Consider the following 17,103-nt stretch of genomic DNA (forward strand, 5'->3'; position numbering starts at 1 on the left):
TTTTAAATGGGTGTCCCTCAGTTCAGAGGCTTTGCCCTCTGTTTCTCGACTCCTCCACTATAAGAAACATACTACTCTCCACATCCACTCAATAGTTGAGAGGTTTCAATGTGATTCCCCCTCTCCCTCATTCTTCTAAACTGCAGCGGGTACAGGCCCAGAGCCACTGAATGATTCTCATATGTTAACCCTTTCATTCCTAGGATGATTCTTGTGAATCTTCTCTGGACTCTGTCCAATGCCAGCACATCCAATCTTAGATAAGGGACTCAAATCTGACCAATGCCTTGTAAAACCTTAGATTACATCCTTACTTTTGTATTCAGGTCCTCTCAAAATGAATGCTAACATTGCATTTTGCCTTCCTCACCACCTACTTGACCTGCAAGATCACCTTTGGGGAATCTTACATGAAGACTCCCAATCCTGATGCAGTATTCCCTAAAGGTTATCTTGCAGGTTAACCACTATTTGGCTAAAAAAGATTCCTCCTTACTTTTGTTCAAAAATATCGCCCCTCAATTTTGAGGCTGTGCCTTCTAGTTCTGGATACCCCCACCAGAGGAAGCATTCTCTCCACATCCACGTTATCTAGATGAGATCCCCACCACATTCTTCTAAATTCCAGTGTGTCAGACGGTCCTTATATATTAACTGCTTCATTCCTGGAATCATCCATGTGAACCTCCATTGTCTCTCCAATGACAATACAGACGGCCCTCCTTATCCGCAAATTCCGCATCTGTGAATTCAACCAACCGCGAATCGCGAAAACCCGGAAATGCTCTTCCAGCACTTGTTGTTCGAGCATGTACAGACTTTTTTCTTGTCATTATTCCTTGAACAATGCAGTATAACAACTATTTACATAGCATTTACATTATATTAGGTATTATAAGTAATCTAGAGATGATTTAAAGTATACGGGAGGATGTGCGTGGGTTATCGTGGATCGGGATGGAAAAAAATCGGAAGTTCTCTTACTAAGTGAGCCGGAACAGGTACATCCGGTATTATTTAGTATCAGTTAGTCAAATGTTTGTCTTAGTATATAGCATATATTTTACCTTTCTATGTATATAAAACACTTATAAGAATGTATGTTTCAGCGCCGGGCTCGGGAACCATTCCTGAGTGCGGGCCAGTGACAGACCGCTTTCGAGTGTGCTCTCCATCCATGGCGGGTTGATGTGGAGGATCAAAAACTCAAAACCCCAAAACCTAATATTTAAACCACTGCATTGCTTAGTAATAATTGTAGCTTTCATTGGGGCAGAGCCTTTCTCACTTTATCCTTTAAAATTATTCCAATTGTTGACCAATGTAACCTAACGCTTTTCCAATGACCAATGGCATTTCACCTCTTTCCGATTGCTTTATTATTTCCACTTTATTTTCAATCATGATTATTTTCGTGAACTGAAACACTGCGGAATAGACACATCTCAAACCTTTGGTCTCAGTGTGTCCTTTCTCTATCACGTGTCTATCCTCCCTCTCACACTGTCTACAAGCTTTCTCTGTTTGTGAGCCAACCTCCTCTTCCCCGGACTCTTCAGTTCGTTTTCCACCCCCCAACAATTCTAGTTTAAGCTCTCCCCAGTAGCCTTAGCAAACCTCCTTGCCAGGATTTTGGTCCCCCGGGATTCAAGTGCAACCCGTCCTTTTTGTACAGGTCACACCTGCCCCAAAAGAGGACCCAATGATCCAGTAATCTGAATTTCTGCGCCCTGCTCTAATCCCTCAACCACACATTTATCCTCCACCTCATTCTATTATTCTCACTGTTGCATGGCACAGGCAGTAATCCCGAGATTACTACCTTAGTGGTCCTGCTTTTCAACTTCCTTCCTAACTCCCTGTAGTCTTTTTTTTTTCAGGCCCTCTTCCCTTTTCCTACCTATGTCATTGGTACCAATATGTACCACGATCTCTGGCTGTTGAGGCATGACCACTGTTGCTTCCCCCAGGTAGGCCATTTTCACCCCCCCCCCCCCCCCACCCACAGTACTCAAACACAAGTACTTATTGTCGAAGGATACAGCCACAGGGGTACTCTCTAGTCTCCTGTTATAATTTGTAGCCTGCATCCTGGCTACTATTCGGAGGCCTGTATACCGCTTCCATTATGGTCTTCATCATTCCTATTATGAGGAGGTAAAGGGATAGTGAATTTCTCAAGAATGTGTGGAGTCAGCCATATTTCTCCCCACCTTCCACCCTCCCCACATTCCCCCCCCCCCCCCCCGCAGCCCAATTCTTTATATCTGCTCAGCTAGAACAGTAGAGATGTCAGGCAGGATAGTGAAATGCTCCTCTTGTGGGATGTGGGAAGGCAGGAAGACTTCTGTTGTCCTTGGCGACTACAACTGCGAGAAGCGCGTCCAGTTTACAGCTTCTAATAATCCGCATTAATGAGTTGGAGATCGAACTGGATGATTCGGATCATTCAGGAGGCTGAAGAGGTGATAAATAGGACTTGTAGAGAGGTAGTTACACTCAAGGTGCAGGAAGGGGAAAGGGGTTAAAGAGCTAGTGCAGAGTACCACTGTGGCCAATTTGCTAGAAATGGGGTGTAGTGGACAGTAAGTAAGGCTATCATGGCTTGCAGAGGGATCTACAGTAGTGGAAAAAAGTGAAAAATGGCAGATGGAATTTAATGAAGACAAGTGTGAGGTTTTGCAATTTGGTAGGATCAGTCAGGGTAGGTCTTACATATGAATGGTAGGGCACTGAGGAGTGAGGTAGAATAAAGGAATCTGGGAATACAGGTACATAATTTACATAATTTGTTGAAAGTAGCATCACAGGTAGATAGGGTTGTAAGGAAAACCTTTGGCACACTGACCTTCGTAAGTCAATGTATTGAATACAGAAGGTGGGATGTTATGTTGAAGTTGTACAAGAAAATTTGCAAGGATGTTGCTGGGTCTGGAGGAATGGAGTCATAGGGAAAGATTGAATAGGTTTGGACTGTATTCTTTTGAACATAGAAGATTGAGAGGAGATTTGATATAGGTATGCAGAATTATTAGGGTTATAGATATGGTAAATGCAAGCAGGCTTTTTCCACTGAGTTTGGGTGGGACAACAACCAGAAGTCATGGCTTAAGGATGAAAGGTAACAAGTTTAGTGTGAACATGAGGGGAAATTTCTTCAGTCATAGGGTCGTGAGAGTGTGGAATGAGCTGCCAGCACAAGTTGTCAGTGGGAGCGCGATTTCAGCGTTTAAGAGAAGTTTGGATAGGTACATGGATGGTAAGGATATGAAGGGCTATGGTCCTGGTGCAGTTTAAATGGTTCCGACTTGATGGATAGCAGAGCCTGTTTCTGTGCTGATTCTCCACGCCCATTGGCTGATAGTACTCCACTCCACTTCTGGTCCTGTTGACTTCGTTTTACAATCACAAGAGATTTTGCAGATGCGGGAAATCCAGAGTAATAAAGGCAAAATCCTGAAAGAACTCAGCAAGTTCGGCAGTAGCTTTGTTTTGCTCCCTTGATACTATTGGCTGTATATTCACGTCTCCCATTGGCTCCTCTTTTCTCCTTTTCTATTGGCTCAAACGTAGCGGCTTCCATTGGCTTCCGAGTGTCCAGGACAAGGGATATGGCGGCTGAGTTGTTAGTGCGTTCCGGGCCTTTGGATATCTTTCTGCGGGACCGGGGTTGGCACAGGGTTCAGGCCGAGCTGCGGCAGAGCAGCTTCAGGCTAAGCTGCGAGGAGATGAGGCCCGAGGCTGAGGCCTGGGACCGGCTGTCGAACGGTTCCCCACGGCCTCGGAGCCCGAGCCCCGCACATATGTGTCCAGCGGGGCCTGGGGCGGGAGACTTGAACTACAGTCCGCCCGCCCTGGTAGCCCTGGAGGCTGGTAGCCCTAATCCTGAGCTCGCAGCGCTGGTGGATCGGGTGCGCACCGTCCGAGTGCTGAAGCAGGAGGCTGGCGGACTCGGCATTAGTATTAAAGGCGGCCGCGAGAATCGGATGCCCATCATTATCTCCAAGATCTTCCGAGGCCTGGCGGCTGACCGTACTGGCGCGCTGTTGGTCGGCGACGCCATCCTGTCGGTGAACGGAACCCGCCTGCAGGCTGCCACCCACGACGAGGCCGTGCAGGCCCTGAAGAAGGCTGGCAAGGAGGTGACACTCGAGGGTGAGCGGAGTGGGACTATGTCCTTCGGCTGGGGTGGAAATCCCCGGGGGTGGAGGGAAAAGGGGGGCATGCCGTTTCTGGGAAAGGGTGAAGAAGAGGCAGTCCGGCTCCGGGGAAGAGGGGCGTACTGTGAACGGGAGAGGGGGCAGACTGTCTCCTGTACTGGGGTGTAGAGGAGGAGCGGGACTGTCTCCAGGACAGAGATGTCTGGGGAAGAAAGGTAGATTGAACAACAGAATACTACAGTACAGGACCTTCAGCCCTCGATGTTGTGCCGACCCATATATTCCTTTTAAAAAGTATTAAACCATTTTTCTTGCATCCATGTGCCTGTCCAAGAGGCTGTTAAATGCCCCTAATGTTTTAGCCTCCACCACCGTCCCTGGCAAGTTTTCCAGGCACCATCAACCCTCTGTGTAAAAAAAAACACAACAACAATATACCCCTGATGTCTCTCCTAAACTTCCCTCCTTTAATTTTGTACATAAGCCCTCTGGTGTTTACTATTTGTGCCCTGGGAAACAGGTACTGGCTATCTACCTTGTCTATGCCTCTTATAACCTTGTAGACCTCTATCAAGTCCCCTCTCATCCTTCTACGCTCCAAAGAGAAAAGTCCCAGCTCTGCTAACCTTGCCTCATAAGACTTGTTTTCCAATCCAGGCAACATCCTGGTACCCTCCTCTGCACCTCCATAGTTTACACATCATTCCTATAATGAGGTGACCAGAACTGAACACAATACTCTTAAGTGTGATCTCACCAGAGATTTGTAGAGTTGCAACATGGCCTCTCTACTCTTGAACTCAATCCCTCTATTAATGAAGCCTAGCATCCCATAGGTTTCCTTAACTATCATATGAACCTGTGCAGCGACCTTGAGGGATGTATGGATTTGAACCCCAAGGTCCCTCTGTTCATCCACACTCTTAAGTAACTGACCATTAACCCTGTACTCAGCCTTTTGGTTTGTCCTTCCAAAATGCATCACCTCACACTTATCTGGATTGAACTTCATCTGCCACTCCTCTGCCAAACTCTGCATCCTGCCTATATCCTTGTAACCTTTGACAACCTACAGCTCCATCCACAACTCCTCCAATCTTCCTGTCATCTGCAGACTTATCCGCATCCTTCTACCTCTTCATCCAGGTCATTTATAAAAATCACAAAGAGCAGGGGTCCCAGGACAGATCCTTGCAGCACTCCACTAGTCACCGACCTCCAAGCAGAATACTTTCCTTCCACAACTACCCTCTGCTTTTTTCCTGTAAGCCAATTTTTTATTCAGTCAGCCAAGGTTCCACTGATCCCATGCCTCATGACTTTCTGGATGAGTCTCTTGTTGGAGACCTTGTCAAATGCCTTGCTAGAATCCATGTAGACCACATCTACCACCCTGCCCTCATTAATTTCTTTTGTTACCTCTTCAAAAAACTCGATTAGGCTCGTGAGGCACCACCTTCCCTTCACAAAGCCATGTTGACTATCCTTGAGTAGACTGTACTTCTTCAAATGCTCGTAGATCCTATCCTTAAGAATCCTTTCCAATAGTGTGCAGACCCGACGTAAGACTTATCGGTCTATAGTTCCCAGGCTTCTCCCTATTACCTTTTTTAAACAAGGGAACTACATTTGCCATTCTCCGATCCTCCGGCACCTCCCCTGCAGCCAAAGAGGATTCAAATATCATAGCCACTGCTCCAGCGATCTCTTCTCTCACTTCCCACAGCAACCTGGGGTGTATCACATCTGGCCCTGGAGACTTATGAATCTTGATGTTTTTAAGAAGATTCAACACTTCTTCCTTAATCTCCACATTGTCCAGCACATAGGCCTGTTCTATTTCGACCTCACCCTGATCAAGGTCCTTTTCACTTGTGAATACTGAAGCAAAGTATTCATTTAGGACCTCCCCACCCACCTCTGGCTCCAGGCACATGTTGCCTTCTTTATCCTTTAGCGGCCCCAACTTCATTCTTGTCATCCTTCTGTTCTTCACATACGCATAGAACGCCTTGAGGTTCTCCATTGACACCAGGAAAATGGAGGGGGGGGTGGAATAGGGGCAGACCATCTCCTGTACTGGGGTGTAGGTGGGAAGAGGGCAGATTTCCTCCAGGACTAGGGTTTAGGGAGAAGGGAGTCAGACTGCCTGTGATTGAAGTGTAGGGGAGAAAGGCAGACTGTCACTGGGTTGTTGGGGTGTAGGAGAAGAGGGGCAGGCTCTCTGGGACGGAAGGGTGCAAGGAGAAGAGGGTAGACTGACTCGGGGATGGAGGGTGTAGGCACAAGAAGGGCACACTCCTTGGGACGGGGGTTGTAGTGGGAAAAGGGCAGGCTGTCCCTTGGACAGGGAGAGAGGGAAGAGTGGCATTTGAGTGAGAGGGTGGTGTGGAAAGGGGCAAACTGTCTCTGGGACATGGGGCAGAGTGGAAGAAAGGGCAGACTGTCTCCTTGACTTGGGGAGGGGGCGTGGTGAAGAGGGGATTACTGTCTTTGGGACATGGGGGAGAGGGGCAGACTATCTCTGGGACAGGTTGATGAGAGGGGCAGGCTGTCACAGAGGCAGGGGTTGGGGAAAGAGGTGCAGACCGTCCACAGGACGTAGGGCAGCTGGAGGAGTGGGGCACTCTCTCTTTGATGGACAAAAGGGTTAATGGAAAGATGGGAGACTGTCTCCAAAATGTGGGAGGGGAAGAAGGATGGACTGTCTCTGGACAGAGGTGGGATGGGGGATCTGGTTGGAGACTGCTTTTGTTAGCATTCATGATCAGAAATAAGGCATTCTCTTGTTGAGAAAAAGCACAAAGTTACCAGAAATATTAAATCCAGAGATCTCTTTATAGTGAGGAACTGAAACAAAACTGATGGACATCATTTGGGGCGACCACAGTGGTGAGGGGGTTATTATGACTCTATTACAGCTTGGCGTTTGAATTCAATTCCAGCACCCTCTTTAAGGAGTCTCCGTACATCCTGTCCTCGCTGTGAAATGTGTGGGTGCTCTGGTTTCCTCCTGCAGTCAAAGATGAACCAGTTAGTAGGTTAATTGGTCATAGTAAATTGTCCTGTGATTCGGCTTGGGTGGTTTGATGGGAGGTGCAGCACATTGCGACAGTTAATCAAAAATGATGCCAGGGTTGTTTCCAGAGCTTTGGAAGTGCTTCTTGATGTAGTGGCTGTTATTTTCCAATACTCTGTTCTGCAGTTGTTCCTGTGAGAAGTTGGTACATTTCATAGAAACATAGAAAACCTACAGCACAATACAGGCCCTTCTGCCCACGAAGTTGTGCCGAACATGTCCCTACCTTAGAAATTACTAAAAAGTCTCTTAAAAGACCCTATCCTATCATATTCACCTCCACCACTGTTGCCAGCAGCCCATTCCAAGCACTCATCACTCTCTGAGTAAAAACCTTATCTGTGACATCTCCTCTGTATCTACTCCCCAGCACCTGAAACCTGTGTCCTTGTGTCAGCCATTTCAGCCCTGGGAAAAAGCCTCCGGTCAATGACTCTCATCATCTTATACACTTCTATCAGATCACCTCTCATCTTCCGTCGTTCCAAGGAGAAAAGGCCGAGTTCACTCAACCTATTCTCAAAAGGCATGCTCCCCAATCCAGGCAACGTCCTTGTAAATCTTCTCTGCACCCTTTCTATGGCTTCCACATCCTTCCTGTAGTGAGGCGACCAGAACTGAGCACAGTACTCCAAGAGGGGTCTGACCAGGGTCCTATATAGCTACAACATTACCTCTCAGCTCCTAAATTCAGTTCCATGATTAATGAAGGCCAATACGCCGTATGCCTTCTAAACCACAGAGTCAATCTGTGCAGCAGCTTTGAGTGTCCTGTGGACTCGAACCCCAGGATCCCGCTGATCCACCACACAGCCAAAACTCTTACCATTAATACTATATTCTGCCATCATATTTGACCTATGAAAATGAACCACTTTACACTTATCTGGGTTGAACTCAATCTGCCACTTCTCAGCCCAGTTTTGCCTCCCATCAATGTCCCAATGTAACCTCTGACAGCCCTCCACACTATCCACAACACCTCCAACTTTTGTGTCATTAGCAATCTTACGAACCCATCCGTCCACTTCCTCATTCATGTCATTTATAAAAATCATGAAGAGTTAGGGTCCCAGAACAGATCCCTGAGGCACACCACTGGTCACTGACCTCCATGCAGAATATGACCCGTCTACAACCACTCTTTGCCTTCTGTGGGTAAGCCAGTTCTGGATCCACAAAGCAATGTCCCCTTGGATCCCATTCCTCCTTACTTTCTCAGTAAGCCTTGCATGGGGTACCTTATCAAATACCTCGCTGAAATCCATATACACTACATCTACTGCTCTTCCTTCATCGATATCACATCCTCAAAAAATTCAGTCAGGCTCGTAAGGCATGACCTGCCCTTTACAAAGCCATGCTGACTATTCCTAATCATATTATACCTCTCCAAATGTTCATAAATCCTGCCTTTCAGGATCATCTTCATCATCTTACCAACCATTGAGGTAAGACTCACTGGTCTATAATTTCCTGGGCTATCTCTACTCCCTTTCTTGAATAAAGGAACAACATTCGCAACCCTCCAATCCTCCGGAACCTTTCCCATCCCCATTGATGATGCAAGGATCATCGCCAGAGGCTCAGCAATCTCCTCCCTCACCTCCCACTGTAGCCTGGGGTACATCTCATCTGGTCCCGGCGATTTATCCACCTTGATGCTTTCCAAAAGCTCTAATACATCCTCTTTGTTAATATCTGCATGCTCAAGCTTTTCAGTCCACTGCAAGTGATCACTACAATCACCAAGATCCTTTTCCGTAGTGAATACTGAAGCAAAATATTCATTAAGTACCTCTGCTATTTCCTCTGGTTCCATACACACTTTCCTACTGTCACACTTGATAGGTCCTATTCTTTCACGTCTTATCCTCCTGCTCTTCACATACTTGTAGAATGCCTTGGGGTTTTCCTTAATCCTGCCCGCCTTGGCCTTCTCATGGCCCCTTCTGGCTCTTCTAATTTCATTCTTAAGCTCCTTCCTGTTAGCTTTATAATCTAATAGATCTCTAACATTACCTGGCTCTCTGAACCTTTTGTAAGCTTTTCTTTTCTTCTTGACTAGATTTATTACAGCCTTTGTACACCACGGTTCCTGTACCCTACCATAACTTCCCTGTCGCATTGGAACGTAACTGTGCAGAACTCTACACAAATATTCCCTGAACATTTGCCACATTTCTTCTGTACTTTTCCCTGAGAACAGCTGTTTCCAACTTAAGCTTCCAAGTTCCTGCCTGATATCCTCATAATTCCCCTTACTCCAATTAAATGCATTTCTAGCTTGTCTGTTCCTATCTCTCTCCAATGCTATTGTAAAGGAGTAGAATTATTATCACTATCTCCAAAATGCTCTGCCACTGAGAGATCTGACACCTGACCAGGTTCATTTTCCAATTCTAAATCAAGTATAGCCTCTCCTCTTGTAGGCTTATCTACATATTGTGTCAAGAAACCTTCCTGAACACACCTAACAAACTCCACCCCATCTAAACCCCTTGCTCTAGGGAGATGCCAATGATATTTGAGAAATTAAAATCTCCCATCATGACAACTCTGTTATTATCACACCTTTCCAGGATCTGTTTCCCTATCTGCTCCTTGATATCCCTGTTACTATAGGCCGGCCTATAAAAAACACACAGTAAAGTTATTGACCCCTTCCTGTTCCTAATCTTCACCCACAGAGGCTCCGTAGACAATCCCTCCATGGCGTCCCCCTTTTCTGCAGTCGTGACACTAAATCTGATCAACAGTGCCACGCTGCCACCTCTTTTTCCTGTCTCCCTGTCCTTTCTGAAACATCTAAAACTCGATATTTGAAGTAACCATTCCTGTCCCTGAGCCATCCAAGTCTCTGTAATGGCCACCATATCATAGCTCAAGTACTGATCCATGCTCTAAGCTCATCCGCTTTGTTCACAACACTCCTTGCGTTAAAATAGACACATCTCAAACCTTCGGTCTGAGTGTGTCCCTTCTCTATCACCTGCCTATCCTTCCTCACACACTGTCTCCTAGCTTTCTTTATTTGTGAGCCAGCTGCCCCTTCTTCAGTCTCTTCAGTTTGGTTCCCACCCCCCAGCAATTCTAGTTTAAACTCTCCCCAGTAGCCTTTGCAAACCTCCACGCCAGGATATTGGTCCCCCAGGGATTCAAGTACAACCTGTCCTTTTTGTACAGGTCACGTCTGCCCCAAAAGAGGTCCCAATGATCCAGAAATCTGAATCCCTGCCCCTTGCTCCAATCCCTCAGCCATGCATTTATCCTCCACCTCATTCTATTCTTATTCTCACTGTTGCATGGCACAGGCAGTAATCCCAAGATTACTACCTTTGCAGTCCTTTGTGGAAGTTTTCTCAACTTCATTCCTAACTCCCTGTTGACTTTTTTTAGGACCTCTTCCCTTTTCCTCCCTATGTCATTGGTACCAATATGTACCACGGCCTCTGGCTGTTCTTCCTCCCACTGCAGGATATCTTGGACGCGATCTGAAAATCCCGGACCCTGGCTCCTATAGGAGGCAAACTACCATCCGAGTTTCTTTCCTGCATCCACAGAATCACCTGTCTGACCCCCTAGCTATAGAGTCCCCTATCACTACTGCCTTACTCTTCCTTTCCCTACCCTTCTGAGCCACAGGGCCCAACTCTGTGCCAGAGCCGCGGCCACTGTTGCTTCCCCCAGGTAGGCTGAACCCCCAACAGTACTCAAACAGGAGTACTTATTGTCAAGGGGTACAGCACAGGGGTACTCTCTAGTACCTGACTCTTCCCCTTCCCCCTCCTGTGACCCACTTGTCTGTCTCCCGTGGCCCCGGTGTGACCACCTGACTATAACTCCTTTCTATCAGATCCTCGCTCTCCCTGACCAAACAAAGGTCATTGAGCTCCATCTCCAGTTCCTTAACATGGTCCCTTAGGAGCTGCAGCTCGACACACCGGATGCAGATGGTCATCCAGGAGGCGGGGAGACTCCAGGACTTCCCACATTGGACACTGAGCACAGTAAACCAGCCTCACATACATTCTTCCTTTCCGCAATTAACACAGGTAAACCTACCTCACCTCGTTACCGCCAAAGCCCTATCGTTCTGGTACCCTCTCACTCTGCTGTCCGCTGGATATGGCGATCTTTTTTAACTTTTCCCGCTCCACTGGCTGACGTCACACTCATGTGCAGTCTTGCCTCTCTGTTACGCAGAGTAGTAAAATGCCTTTGCTCCGGAAATCCTTAGCCGTTCCACTCGCAGCCACCTTGCTCCGAATCCAATTTCTGGTCAATAATGTCTTTCCTAGGTTTAGGAGTCCAGAACCAGGCTCCATAGTTTAGACAACATGAGTGAGTCTGCAGATGCTGGAAATAAATAAAAACACAAAATGCTGGCAGAACTCAGCAGGCCAGACAGCATCTATGGGAGGAGGTAGTGATGACATTTCGGGCCGAAACCCTTCATCAGGAGTGAAGTAACATGGGATGGTCAAGGGGGGATAAGAAGTGGGGGGAGGGATAAAGTAGAGAGCTAGGAAGTGATAGGCTGGAGGGAAATGGGCTAGGGGGAAGGTGGAGAATTATGGGAAATAAAAGAGAAAGAAAGATAGGGCTGGGGGGAGATAATAGTGAGGGGGGATTAAAGAGAGAGAAAGAGAACCAGACTAAAATAATAGATAGGGATGGGGGTAAGGGGGGGCAGGGGTATCAACGGAGGTCTGTGAGTTTAGACCATAGACAATGGTATTACAGGAAAAATACTAGCATGGATAGAGCATTGGCTGATTGGCACAAGGTAAAGAGGGATCCTTTTTGCAGTGGCTGCTGGTGACTACTGGTCTTCCACAGAGGCCTGTGTTGAGACTTTTTTTACGTTGTGTGCTAATGATTTGGATATCAATGAAATGGCTTTGTGGCCAAGTTTGTTGATGGTAGTGCTCAGGAAGCAGAGAAGTTGCAGAAGAACTTGGACAGATTAGGAGAATGGGCAAATGGAGTACAGTGTCAGGAAATGTGTGACTGCACTCTGGTGAAAGAAGTAAAAGCACTGGCTATTTTCTAAATGGAGAGAGGAGATAATTCAAAAATCTGATGTTTCACTTACAGTATTGTGAGCAGTTTTGGGCCCCTCATTTAAGAAAGGATGTTGCTGACATTGAAGAAGGTTCAGAGGATGTTCACAAGTTTTATTCCAGGAATGAAAAGGTTATCATATAAGCAGCAATTGAAGGCTGAGCCTATACATGCTAGAATTTAGAAGAATGGGGTGGGGAGGGAATCTCATTGAAACCTATCAAATGTTGAAAAGTCTAGATAGAGTCAATGTGAAATGAATATTTCTTATAGTGGGGGAGTCTAAGACCAAAGGACACAGCCTCAGAACTGAGGGACGTCCATTTAGAATGGAGATGAGGAATTTCTTTAGCCGGAGAGTGGTGAATCTGTGAAATTCATTACTACAGCCTGGTACTGAGGCTAGGTAACTGGGTGTATTAAGGCCGATATTGATAGGCTAATATGAAAAGATTTTTACTCATGTATGTGAAGGATGTAAGAAATAAAGTCTTGATTAGTCAGGGTGTGAAAGGTTATTGGGAAAAGGCAGGAGAATGGGGTTGGACATTCAGCTCCCAACTGAAACCATTCTTCAGCCATGAAGGTCCTGTTTCTCAGCTTTCTGCCTAGCTCTCTAAATTCTCTCTTGAGACTCTTTTTGTTTTTCCTTCCTATGTCATTGGTACCAACATTGCATTTGCTTTCCTCACCACTGATTGGACCTGCAACTTATACCCTAGGACTCCAAAGCCCTCGTGCATCTCTAATTTTTGAATTTTTTTTCCCTGTATAGAAAATAGTCTGCTTTTATTTCCTCTATCAAAGGTCATGACCATACACTTCCTGGCACTGAATTCCATCTGCCACCTCTTTGCCCATTCTGTTAATGTGTCCTTCTGCAGCCTCCCTACTTCCTCAACATTATCTGCCCCCTGCCTGTCTTTGTATCCTCTGTAAACATGGTCATCCAAATCATGAATGTACGACATAAAAAGAAGCTGTCCCATCACTGAACCCTGCAGAACACCTCAAGTCACCCGCAGCTGATGAGAGAAGCCTCTCTTTATTCCCACTGTTTGCCTTCTGCCAATCAGCCATTGCTCAATCCATGCAAGTATCTTTCCTGTAATACCATGGGCTTTTTTCTTACTAAGTGTAATACCATGGGCTTTTTTCTTACTAAGTAGCCTTGTGTGCAGCACCTTGAAAATCCTAAGTACACAATATCCAGTGATTCTCTTTGTATATCCTGCTCCTTATTTCCTAAAAGAATTCCAATAGGCAAGATTTTCAGTTACAGAAGCCACACTGACTTTATACTGTCTTGTGCCTCCAAGTACCCTGAAACCTCATCATTAACGATCGATTCCAATGTCTTCCCAACCACTGAGGTCAAGCTAATTGGCCTATAATTTCCTTTCTTCTGCGTCCCTCCCTTTTTGAAGAGTGTAGTGACATTTTCAATCTTCAAGTCCTCCGGAACCATTCCAGAATATAGTGATTCTTGAAAGATCATTACTAATGCATTCACAATCTTTACAGCCACCTCTTTCAGAATCCTAGGGTGTAGTCCATCTGGTCCAGGTGACATACCTACCTTCAGACCTTTCACCTTCCCAAGCATCTTCTCCCTTCATTCACTTCTGCCCCCAACACTCTCAAACTTCTGGCAATGCATTCTGCCCATTTCTTTTCCCTCTCCTGACATTCACCCAGGTACTTGCCTCCTCTATCCCAGGGATGACTATGTCCCTATGGCTCCTATCTATCACCTTTTTAGTTTCCCATATGAGCCAATGGGCATCAAGCTACGGCTCTAGTTCCTTAACACTTCCTCTGCATGTTGCAACTCAGTGCACCTGGTGTAGGTGTGGTTATCCGGCAAACTGGAGGTCTCCCAGAATTCCCACATCTCACACAAAGAACACAACACATCTCCTGGAGCCATCTCACCCAAGACTGTTCTCTGAAGCCTGATGTGCCGAAGCTTCTAACACAAATGCTACTGTGCTTGTTCCTGCCTTACTTTTATTTTCCCTTGCTAATGAATCACTATTCATTGGGCTACTGGAAAACATCTAAAGCCCGTGAGCACTCCTTTCTTTTCCAATATTTTTATTAGTTTTAAAAGACTTTTAAAAACTACCAATTACATTATATCTGTTCATAAAACAATCTCATTACCCCGTATTCATATAAGTTAATCAATAGTTATATTGAATTATACTAATTTATTACAAAAAAAAATCTAACCCCTACCAGGACCGAAGCTGTTCATTAAGGAGAAAAGAAGGTAAAATACCTACTCATATAATAAAACTTAATAACAGACAACAAATTGAAGGTTTTGAAAATAATTCAGGAAAGGTCCCCACTATGTTTGAAAGTCTTGACGAGATTCAGAAGTTGAACAACAAATCTTCTCTAAATCTAAACATGACATAACGTCACATAGCCATTGAACATGAGTAAGTAGGAGGAAAAACATCTTTCCAATTATACAAATGCTATAAGAGAGCTAAAGGCCAAAATATCCAAATCAGATGCCTTCAGCTTAATATCTTGTCCTGCAACAATACCGAATAGAGCTATCAGAGGGTTAGGCTTAAAATTGACTTTAAAAAATAAGGAAATTGTTTAAAAAACTTCCTTCCAATATTTTTCAAGAATGGAACAAGTCCAAAACATATGAGTTAATGAAGCTTCTCCATTATTACATCTGTCACAGTAGGGAGATATTTCTGAATAAAAATGAGATAGCTTATCCTTAGTCATATGAACTCTATGTACCACCATAAATTGTATGATGGAATGACGAGCACATAGTGATGAAGTAATAACCAGTTTAAAGACTCATTCTAAGTTTCCTCAGATATTGATGTCTGTAAATCTTGTTCCCAGAGATTCTTCTTTTTGTCTAAAGGACCATTCCTCGTCTCCAGTAACATACCATAAATATTAGATATTGAACCATTATGAAAAAGTGTCAAACTAAAAATTACATCTAGTAAGTTCTTATCTGAGATTATAGGAAATGTACATAATTGAGATCTTAAAAAGTCTCTGATTTGTAAATATCTAAAAATGTGAGTTTAGGATATGCTATATTTAAATCCCAAAAACATTTAATACCCAACCTGTCCTGTTCTTTAAAAACTAAATCAGTCATGGAGGGTTTTTAAAAAATTAGAATAAATAGGACTTGAAAGGGAAAATCTCAATAAACCAAAGAATTTTCTAAATTGTCTACAGATCCTCAGAATATGTTTAACTATCAATTAGTTTACTTACAGATAAAGGAAGCGAGGATCCAAGAAGATAAATAATAGAAAATTTATTAACAGAGTTAGCTTCTAAAGAAACCCATAATGGACAATCTACACAATTAATATAATATAACCAAAACGTAAGATATTGTATATTAACTGCCCAGTAATAAAACCTAAAATTAGGTAAGGCTAAACCTCCAGATTTTTGAAGATGAACTTTATTAAAACGAGGATGTTTATTTTTCCATATATAAGAGGATAAAATAGAATCAAGAGAGTCAAAAAGATATATAAATTTAGCTAGAATATTCATTTTAATAGGATTAGTTCATCCAATCAATGAAATTGAAAGAGGTGACCAATTTAATTATATCCTTTTTACATGATTCAATAAAGTAAGAAAGTTTTCTTTAAACAGGTGTTTATAATTCTTAGTGACTTACACCCAAATAAGTAAATTTGGTAAATACCAAATTATTTAAAGGAAATAATGCACTCTTATGTAGGTTCAATTTATATCCTGAGAACTGGCTAAAACGGGAGAGTAAAGAAAGTACACAAGGTAATGAGGTCTCAACATTAGAGATAAACAGCAGCATATCATCAGCATAAAGCGAAATTTTGTGAGTAATACCTGTCCTTAAAATACCACAGGTATCGTTAGATTCTCGAAAAACAGTGGCAAGAGTTTCTAAAGCTAGATCAAAGAGCAAAGGGCTCAACGGACAGCCTTGTCTAGTTCCATGATGAAGTTTAAATGGTTTGGAATTTTGAAAATTAGTAATAACCCGAGCAGAAGGAGATAGATAAAGTAATCCATTGAATAAAATCTGGTCCAAAATTAAATTTTTCTAAGGTTTTAAATAAATAATTCCATTCTACCTGATCGAAGGTCTTCTCAGCATCTAGGGATATCACACATTCCGATATCTCCTGGGAGGGAGAGTAAATAACATTTAATACATGGCGTATATTAAAATGGGAATGTTGTTTTTTAATAAATCCAGTCTGAGCATCAGAAATAATAGAAGGTAGAATATTTTCAATCCTACGAACCAGAACTTTAGAAAGGATTTTAGTATCAACATTGAGTAATGAAATTGGCTTATATGAAGAGCATTCAGTTGGGCCCTTGTTCTTCCTTAGGATAAGTGAAATAGAGGCTTCGTAGAAAGATTGAGGCAAGCTACCCAATTTGAAAGAATCCAAAAAGACGAAATGTAACTGCGGTATAATTAATGAAGTGAAAGCCGTATAAAATTCTCCAGAAAATCCATCAGGACCCGGAGCCTTCCCCAAGTGTAATGAACGTATAGCCTTGGCAATTTCCTCATAAGAAATGGGTTGATCCATCTGTTTACAATTATCTGCAGAAAGTGCAGGAATACTTAATTGATCTAGAAAATTATTCATTACAGTATTATCTTTAGGGGAATCAGAACTATAAAGTTTAGAATAGAATTCTCTAAAGGTATCATTTATTTCAGAGTGGTCAGTTGTGCTATCACCATTAGTTTTGCAAATTTCTTTAATTTGTCATTTAGCT

General features: G+C 43.9%; 1 protein-coding gene across 1 annotated transcript in view; it reads left to right on the forward strand.

The window, feature by feature from the left end:
* Window positions 1-3,483: 3,483 nt before the first annotated feature.
* The window catches only part of sntb2 (syntrophin, beta 2), a 67,959-nt gene continuing 54,339 nt past the window's right edge, over window positions 3,484-17,103 (forward strand). The window contains exon 1 of the mRNA XM_073070547.1: window positions 3,484-4,155. Coding sequence (XP_072926648.1) covers window positions 3,612-4,155 — 544 coding nt within the window. The 5' untranslated portion in view covers window positions 3,484-3,611. The remainder of the gene's footprint in view (window positions 4,156-17,103) is intronic.

Source organism: Hemitrygon akajei, chromosome 17, assembly GCF_048418815.1.
Source record: "Hemitrygon akajei chromosome 17, sHemAka1.3, whole genome shotgun sequence".
NCBI lineage: Eukaryota > Metazoa > Chordata > Chondrichthyes > Myliobatiformes > Dasyatidae > Hemitrygon > Hemitrygon akajei.